At 35.0% G+C, this 8,724-nt stretch overlaps 1 protein-coding gene across 1 annotated transcript; it reads right to left on the bottom strand.

The window, feature by feature from the left end:
• Positions 1–3,777: 3,777 nt before the first annotated feature.
• On the bottom strand, positions 3,778–6,979 carry nol12 (nucleolar protein 12). Its single transcript, XM_058769600.1, has 6 exons — positions 6,796–6,979; positions 6,011–6,116; positions 5,891–5,939; positions 5,678–5,814; positions 4,238–4,320; positions 3,778–4,133 (listed from the first exon to the last, which is right to left on the bottom strand). Exons 1-6 carry the CDS (start codon positions 6,900–6,902, stop codon positions 3,923–3,925), a joined length of 693 nt encoding a protein of 230 aa, XP_058625583.1. The 5' UTR covers positions 6,903–6,979; the 3' UTR covers positions 3,778–3,922.
• Positions 6,980–8,724: the final 1,745 nt, after the last annotated feature.

Below are 8,724 nucleotides of genomic sequence, written 5' to 3'. Positions count from 1 at the left end.
CACAATATTCAGGAAATAGTAGATATTGAATTGATGTTTGAATTTTTTTTTTCCTGGTTCTTTTTTTTTTTTTTTTTGTCTTTTTATCCTCATTCCAAATGATCAGAAAAGAGGAAATAATAGATATTTAATGGATGTTTGAACTTATTTGCATTAGACGACCGATCGTCATTTCCAAAACGCAAATATTCCCCTTCAGAGTCAGAATCGGCGAATAACATTTGCAACACATCCTCACGGTACAACTTTTTATTAGACATTTGGCGATTTTCTCTCACAATTTACTCACACGCTATGAACTGAACTGCTTCCGCATCAATGACACGATAGCTCACTTGCTCTGCTATTTCCTCCAACACTTTGAATAGGAACGTGACGTAATTTTGGTCTAGAATTGAAGTACTACGTCTGCCATTTAGTGGTAGGGAATACAAATGAGATACTACACCATATTAGGAACTACAGTCTATTTTATTGAGTATGACGTCTTGTCGCAATTTTTTAAATGTTTTTCATTGTGACTGAAGCAGATTTAAACCTCAAACTCTCAGGACTGAATCAGAACGAGTTTAAACCCTCAAGAACCTCAAAAGTGATTCTCTGTCATGAATCAATGAATCATTATAAAGGCAGTACAACAAACACTAAACCATTGAAATACATTTAGTTATCACAGTAATGAGAATCTAAGGAAGCAGGTTTCCATTAAGTTTATATCTCACAATTCAGAATTTTCTTCTCAAAATTGCCAGTTTATGTCTTATAATTGCGACAAAAAAAATTGTGAGATTAAGTTTCTCAACATACCTTCTCCGTTTTAATAAAGTTATTAATATGCTTTAATATGTCAAGATGTTAAAGCTGTTTGTTTTAATTCTCATCTAGTTTCTACTGGATCTCAGCGGTTCAAATCTCTATATAAGAGCTGTTCATAATAACAGTAACTATAAACATGAAGTTTTAATAACCACTCTGATTCTATGATAATAGTGAGTCCATAGCACAACTATAACGATAACGACACAGAGGAACGATATCGCTGGAATCGCTTACAGAACGATTTTTTCCTGCTAATGAACGATAAAAACACTGACAGCCAATCAGAATCCATCCTGATTTAAAGAGCTCTAGCATTTAAAAAGACAGACAACAAAACTGCAGTGCACATTTTTAATAAACAGAACGATATCGTCCGCTGGTGTGAACAATAATCGTTATTACAGCTATTATCAGGGGCGTAGTTTGTGGGGGGTATATAACTCCCCCAATAACCAAAACTAGCAAGTACCACCCCCCAACCCACAATATTTATACCATGGTGAATGCAAACCTCAAATCAGACTATTAATTAATTATTTAAATCGCGCCTTCTGCGGTTTTATAAGCACTAACTTCATGTACGCACCAAACGGAGCATTTCTCAGCACAATATGACTGAAGCACGGTTCACGAGCGGCGCGTGAATCACCAAATACTCTTCACGAGTTCTCCGGCGCACTCGAGAACTGTGATAAGATTTGCGCAAGCCATTCCTATCGCGAAGCTGATGGTCAAATATGTGATCTACTTGTCTTTCATACTTTTCTGGGCCTTGACAGTGTTCATTACTTGGCAGTCAATGGGACAGTCAAAAGTCTCCTGGCTTTCATCCAAAATATCTTAATTTGTGTTCCGAAGACGAACGATGCTTTTACGGGTTTGGAACGACGTGGGGGTAAGTGATTAATGACAAAATTTTGATTTTGGGGTGGAGTAACCCTTTAAAATAGTTAGTTAGGCAACATCACACAACATTTCCACCATTACGACTGTTTAATAGTTCAATAAACAGTTCAATAAGCAAGTACAATAATATTAGGTTTGCCATTTGAACGAATCGTTTGAATGAATGACTCACCGATTAAACGCTCACTACTGGCGTTTCAATTTCATTGAAAAGGATCATTTCCGCCATAATTTCTTGTTTGTATATTCAAAAAATATTTAAAAGAATCTCGTAATATTATTTAATGCAGATGTATTTTTCAGTGTAAATTATTTAATTTGATAACGTACTGATAATAACAATCATATTATTATAATTGAATTTATAGATTAAATGTAAGAAGTTGAAATGCAAGTATTAATGAGATTAGTGGGAAAATGCCCTCTATAAAGGTAAAAAAATGACCTTCGATTAATTATAAAAAACATGCAGATTTATGTCACAGCTGATAAAAAACTGTATATATATGTATGTATAAAAATAAAAGTCCGATACCATAGAGCCCCCCACATAACAAATCCCAATTTAACCCCTGTATAAACACCTGTGTAATATATATATATATATTATCATCATGAAGTTATCTAGTTATTGTGATATTCATCATTGTCGTTAGTTTTAGTTATCCTTGTAATTATCATTATAGTTATATATTATCATTATAGCTATCGTTATTGTTAGTTATTAAAGTTACCGTTACGGTTACTACAGTTATCATTACAGTTATCATTAGTTATATTTACATTTAGTCATTTAGCAGACACTTTTATCCAAAGAAACTTACAAATGAGGACAATAGAAGCAATCAAAACTAACAAAAGAGCAACATCATGCAAGTGCTACAACAGGTCTCGGTTAGCCTAACGCAGTACACGTAGCAAGGGTTTTTTTTTTAAAGAAAGAAGTAAATAGAATAGAAAAAAAGAAAGCTAATCTTAGTTTTTCAAGAAAAGCTAGCAGTTAGAGAATAAATATTCAATTGATAGAGGGCCAAGTGTGTGTGTGTGTGTGTTTTTAAATAAAAAGAAGACAGATATATAAAATAGAATTAGAATAGAGTGCTAGAGTTAGAGGGTCAAATAGTTATTAGTTATTATTATCGTTAGTTATTAGAATTATCATTATAGTTATAATCATTATTGTTAATTATTAAAGTTATCGTTATAGTTATATTATTCAGGCATGTCATCAGCTAGAGACACAAAAGAAGGAAAATCTAACCACGCCCCCAGCACTTCTTATTAAAAATTTATATTTTAGCACATTAAAAGATATATCTTATATTGTAATAATACATATGATTGTCCTGTAAAAAAATAAAAAGCAGCATTTAATAATCATGATAACAATATAATATAGTATAATAAAATACTATAATATAATAATGTATATAGAATTGTTATTATCATTAAAGTACCTGCCAGAAGTTCGGAAACATTACAATTATTAATGATTTTGAAATAAATATCTTCTGCTCATCAAGGCTGAATTTATTTGATCAACATTAAGTTTAAAAAACAGCAATATTGTATTGTATAGCAAAAAAAAAAAAAAAAAAAAAGTTTTCAATTTTAATATTGTGATACACTTTATTTTTCAAGACTTTTTGATAAATATAAAGTTTAATAAACAGCATTTATTTGCATTTATCAAATATATTAATTAAATGCGTTAATGCATTTATTAAACAGAAATCATTTTAAATGTCTCTTTTTATCACTTACATGCATGATGAATAAAATTATTAATTTCTCTCTCTTTAAATCTTATACAAATGTTTGAGTCGTATCACGGTCTCCACAAAAATATTAAGCAGCAAAGCTGTTTTTAGCATTGATAATAATCAGAAATGTTTCTCGAGCAGCAAATCAGCATATCAGAATGATTTCTGAAGATCATGTGACACAATCATCACGCAGTAACCAACCAAGTTATTATAATCATTATAGTTATTGTTGTTCCTGTTGTGAACGAGCTTTACTCTGACGTGGCAATGAAAATATGACACCGTATGATGAAAGACTCCTTTTTTAATGTCCTTAAAGTATCAAACATGTAAAACACAAACACATCCGCGGCGCGTCCGTCGAGAGTTTGTGAGTTCAGCGATGCGTCCGTCGACTAATCGCTACTGTTCCCCCGTGAGTCTGGCGTTCATCAGTCCTGGTCGCGCTCGTTCCGGCTCGTTCGTTTGCGTCTCTCTTTTATGGTGGATTTTCCCTTCCGTAACTTCTTGCTGTGAGTGAATGATGACGACTTCCTGTCGGTCTGATGGTCTCCCCGCCTCATTTCCTGTTTGGGCTTCCATTTCCTCTTCTTCTTCTTCCGTTTAGCGAGACTGTTCAGTGACGCCGTGAGCCTCTGGATCCTACAGACACACAGATAATGAATCGGACACGACTCCTCGAACGAATCATTCAGGAGTCAAGTGACATTCTGATTCAACTCATATGAATATCAATCAGTCAGTACTTTTCAGACATGAGGGGGTGTCCCGCTGTCCTCGGAAGGGCCTGTATTTTTTCACCATCCTTCTTCTCACGCTCTTCATCTCTCTGCAGAAACGAGACACACACACACACACACACACACACACACACACACACAGTTAGCCTTCGGCTAATGCTTACAAGAAAACATCTTAAAATATAAATAGAGGTACAATTAGCATCAAGCCACATTTGAAAATGTATGTAATTGTTAATGTATTTGTTTAAAACTAGTGCTGTCAAACGATTAATCGCGATTAATTGCATCCAAAAAAAAAGTTTTTGTTTACATAATGTGTGTATTAAGTATATATAAATACACACACATGCATGTAAATTTAAGAAAAATGTTATGTTTATATATTAAATATTTATATGAATATAAATATATACATGTACATATTTTTAAAGTACATGCTGTATGTGCGAGTCTTTATATACATAATAAATATACACAGTACACACACATATATATATATATATATATATATATATATTATGTACACAAAAACTTTTATTTTGGATGCGATTAATCGTTTGACAGCACTGGTTATAAAACCCACTTTAAACCATCATCGAGTGCCTGTAATAACTTCTGATCGTGATTTATAGTTGATTTTGTTTCTATAATAGGCAGACATGCACTCTTTGTATGTTTAATAACGCCACACAGCTTACAAACATCCTTTGTTGTTATAAAAATACCATGAGCTGCATACAAAATACATTCAGAAAATATATCGCCATGATCATATTTCAGATGTAGAAAAATGTTTCACTCGATTATTTTTTTTAATACAGAAGATCTAGAGCAGGGGTCACCAAACTTGATGCTGGAGGGCCGGTGTCCTGCAGAGTTTGGCTTCAACTTGACTCAACACACCTGCTGGAAGTTTCAAGTATACCTAGTAAGAGCTTGATTAGCTGCTTCAGGTGTGTTTGATTAGGGCTGGAGCTAAACTCTGCAGGACACCGGCCCTCCGGGACCGTGTGTGGTGACCCCTGATCTAGAGAGTGAACGCGTTCTCTGATATCTAATATAACACTCGCGCACGTCGAAGAAAACGGACAGTGCTCTCCAGATTAGGGCTGCACGATATGGCACGTGATGGAAATTACACTGGTTTATCGAAACAGCGCCACCACTCCTGCCTTTTTGTGCAACAGCAGCTGTTCTGGTCACGTGATCTAAGCTCAAATCTGATTGGACGGCCCGTTTCATTGCGGAGCCATGGGAGAAAAAAAATGGACACGACGAAAAAAAAATTTTTGTGCCGCGAATGATCGCGTCTGGTGTGAATAGCTCCATATTGTTTTGATTCAAAAGCGTCATCACACCGAATATTCGCATTCAGTGTGAAAAGCCCTTTAAGCGGTCTAACCTCACTCATTAGCGAGCAGCTGATTGGTCAGTGAAGGTCACCTGATCTGGCTCCAGTAATCTTTCTGCTGATAGGTCGAGGTCGCTGATGGTCGTCACGGTGACGGTGTGGTTGGGATGGTCGTACTGAACGCTCTCTTTCGTAGCTATGATGGCATCCACCAGCTCGTCTGCTTCATCTACGCACAAACACGTCACATGACCTCACACGGCACACCACGTTACCTCACACACATCACATGACCCCTGACTCACCCAGAGCCTGGCGGCGCTCCTGCAGCATCTTGAGATACTCTTTGTGTCTCTGGAGGAAGATCAGAAGAGTCAGCTGCTGCTTCATCATCACAATCATCCTCCTCCTCCTCACGCTCTCACCTCTTCTCTGACGCGCTTCTGCTCCTCCTTCAGCTTGTTCTTCATCTCCTCCAGCGCTGCTCTCCTCCGCTCCAGCTTACGCTTGTGGAAACCCGTCAGGAACTCTCTAATTAACACACCCACATCAGAACAAAACCATCCATATCACACCAGTCCTCAGGTCCTTACACTGGCTTCCAGTTACATTTAGGACTGATTTTAAAGTACTTTTACTCGTTTATAAATGTCTAAATGGCCTAGGACCTAAATACATTACAGATGTACAAGGGGAGTTGTTAATCAGCTGAAAGTAGGACCTCTGAGCTCTATTTGTTTGGTTTATGATGGTCAAAGTAGGGGGTGAAGTAGTGAAATAGTTAGGTGTTTTGGTAGATTTTTTCACTTAGTGCGGAAGAGTTTGAATGTTTGTTTTCAATTCCTAACTTTAAATTAAATTGTGTAATTTAATTATTTTATTTTTTTGTTTTAGTTAAATTAATAGTCAGATTGTATGAAAAAAATGTTCCCTTGGCAACAAGCTAAAAACATTATTTTAGTTTAGTAAGTTATTTTATATTTTAAGTAATGGAAAAGAAAAACAAACGGAAAGAAAGGGGTAAATAAATAGTCTTATGTAATTACACGTGATTCTTATGCATTGACGTATTATGTTATTTCTGTGTATTAGTGTGTATGTGTAATTAAGCATGCTTATTCATCAATGTGACTGTATATAAACTGATTTACTGCTGATTCGTAATTCTGTTTTAAAACAGAGCCAGTAATCGATGATAATCGTCTCTTACTGTCGGTTTTTATCGTCGAACATCAGCACGCATTTTCTCTGCTTCTTCTTCTGTTTCACGCCGCTGTTAAACGTCGATTTCTGCTTTAATTTGCCGTTTTTCGCCATTTTCCGGAGTTTTAATAAACACGTGTGACACACTGCAAAACTTCCGCTTCTGTGAGCTGAGCTTCCGGAAGCGCCAAAATAAAGGTCCCCCACCGCACACTGAATAAAAGTGCTTAAAAATGCAAACCTTTTTGTAATTTGTTATATGCTCAGATTGAATGAAAAGAGGTCTGGAATTTACCCAGTAAATACTGTCTCTCCGATAAAGTTAAATAAGTTACAACCTATTCGTTTGATTTACCCAGAGACACAAGTAGTTGCAAAAATATTTATGGAGACTATACATGCATCTTTTGTAACTTAGGGGAAGAATCCATAAAACACTTATTTTATGATTGTGTATTTACCCAAATGTTTTGGATTGATATCGAATATCTAATATTTAAATTTATAAAATTAAAGATTCGATTATCTGGTAAAGGCTACTGTATGTTTGTTGTATAAAAATAAAAGTTTGGAGCAGAATTTGGTGATTAATTTAATAATTATTGTATGGGAAATATACACACAAACAAAAATGGTCTAATAATAAACCTAGCATTACATTATTTAAAATTTAACTTAAGCATTACATTGAAGCCTTAAACGATCTTAGAAATAATAATAAAAAATAAATAAAAAAGGATGTATAGAATTTTGTAGAACTTTGATTTCTTGTAAATTGTAAATCCCTGTCTTTTTTCCCTTCTTTCTTTTTTTCTGTTTGTTTCTTTGATGCCATTATGAATGTAACCGATAATAGTTGAAAACACTGTGATGCTCTCTATATGTTGTATAACTGTTCTTGTTATGCAATAAAACAAATAATTACTAAATAATAACTAAAACCAAACCTATTTAACAAACAAACATTAGAACTTACATCAGCAGCGTGATAAAACGACATACAATGTCAAAACCCATCTTTGGAAACATATATTAGAAGTGTAATGTAATTATTTAGTTTGTCTCTCGTCTCATTAGATTAGATGGAGGGGGCGGGGCTTGTGACTATACTGAGTCCAGCCGCCTGGAGGCGCTCGAGACGCTCTGCTTCACTCTGCAGCGCTCGTGAGGATCACTCGGTGTGCGCATGCGCGAGAGACTGAGAGCTGCGTCCCAATGTGCATACCATCCATCCTCAATTCTATAATTTTTAATACTATTTAGGGCAGATAAGGTGGATAGTATGCACATTGGGACGCAGGGAGTGAGTCCTCTTTTTCTTCTATTTCTATTAAATGCGTTTTGGTGAAGTGCATGGATTATTTAGTTATTATTATAAATTGCAGTTTGCCAATGTTGTCGAGCATATATATTAAAAAAGACGGTTGCTAACAAGTTGCTAAATGTCGCAGACATTAAACGTCATCACGCCGAACAATTTATCAATTTACAGTATTTTCCAGTTGTAGTATAATTTGTAATACAATTAATTGTAGAATAACTAATTAATAGTTTTCCGCATTTTACATTGTTGTTCGATAATGTTTTTTTGCTTTGCCCTGAAATGCAACACAAGTTCCTCCACTCTATTACAGCTATTTCTAATTACTAAAGTACTGTACTTGTATAAAGAGAGGTAATTGAGGTAAAGTATTCAAGTATTGTGGTAGTGTACTTTGTACATATATGAAACGTCGATCTGGACACTAGGAATGTACTACAAACCTCAGAACGGAAAATATTTTGGTGAATTATATATATTTTTTAAAGTCTCACCTGTAGTAAGTCATTCTTGTCACAAGGAACCTACTACAAACCTCTGTTTTTTAAAATTATTTTTGTATATTAAAAGTTATGAAGACAGATTTGATCTTTTAACGCACTTGGTGAAACTGTC

Source organism: Onychostoma macrolepis, chromosome 03 (assembly GCF_012432095.1).
Source record: "Onychostoma macrolepis isolate SWU-2019 chromosome 03, ASM1243209v1, whole genome shotgun sequence".
NCBI classification, from domain to species: Eukaryota; Metazoa; Chordata; class Actinopteri; order Cypriniformes; family Cyprinidae; genus Onychostoma; species Onychostoma macrolepis.
This window is presented reverse-complemented; position numbering and strand designations above follow the sequence as displayed.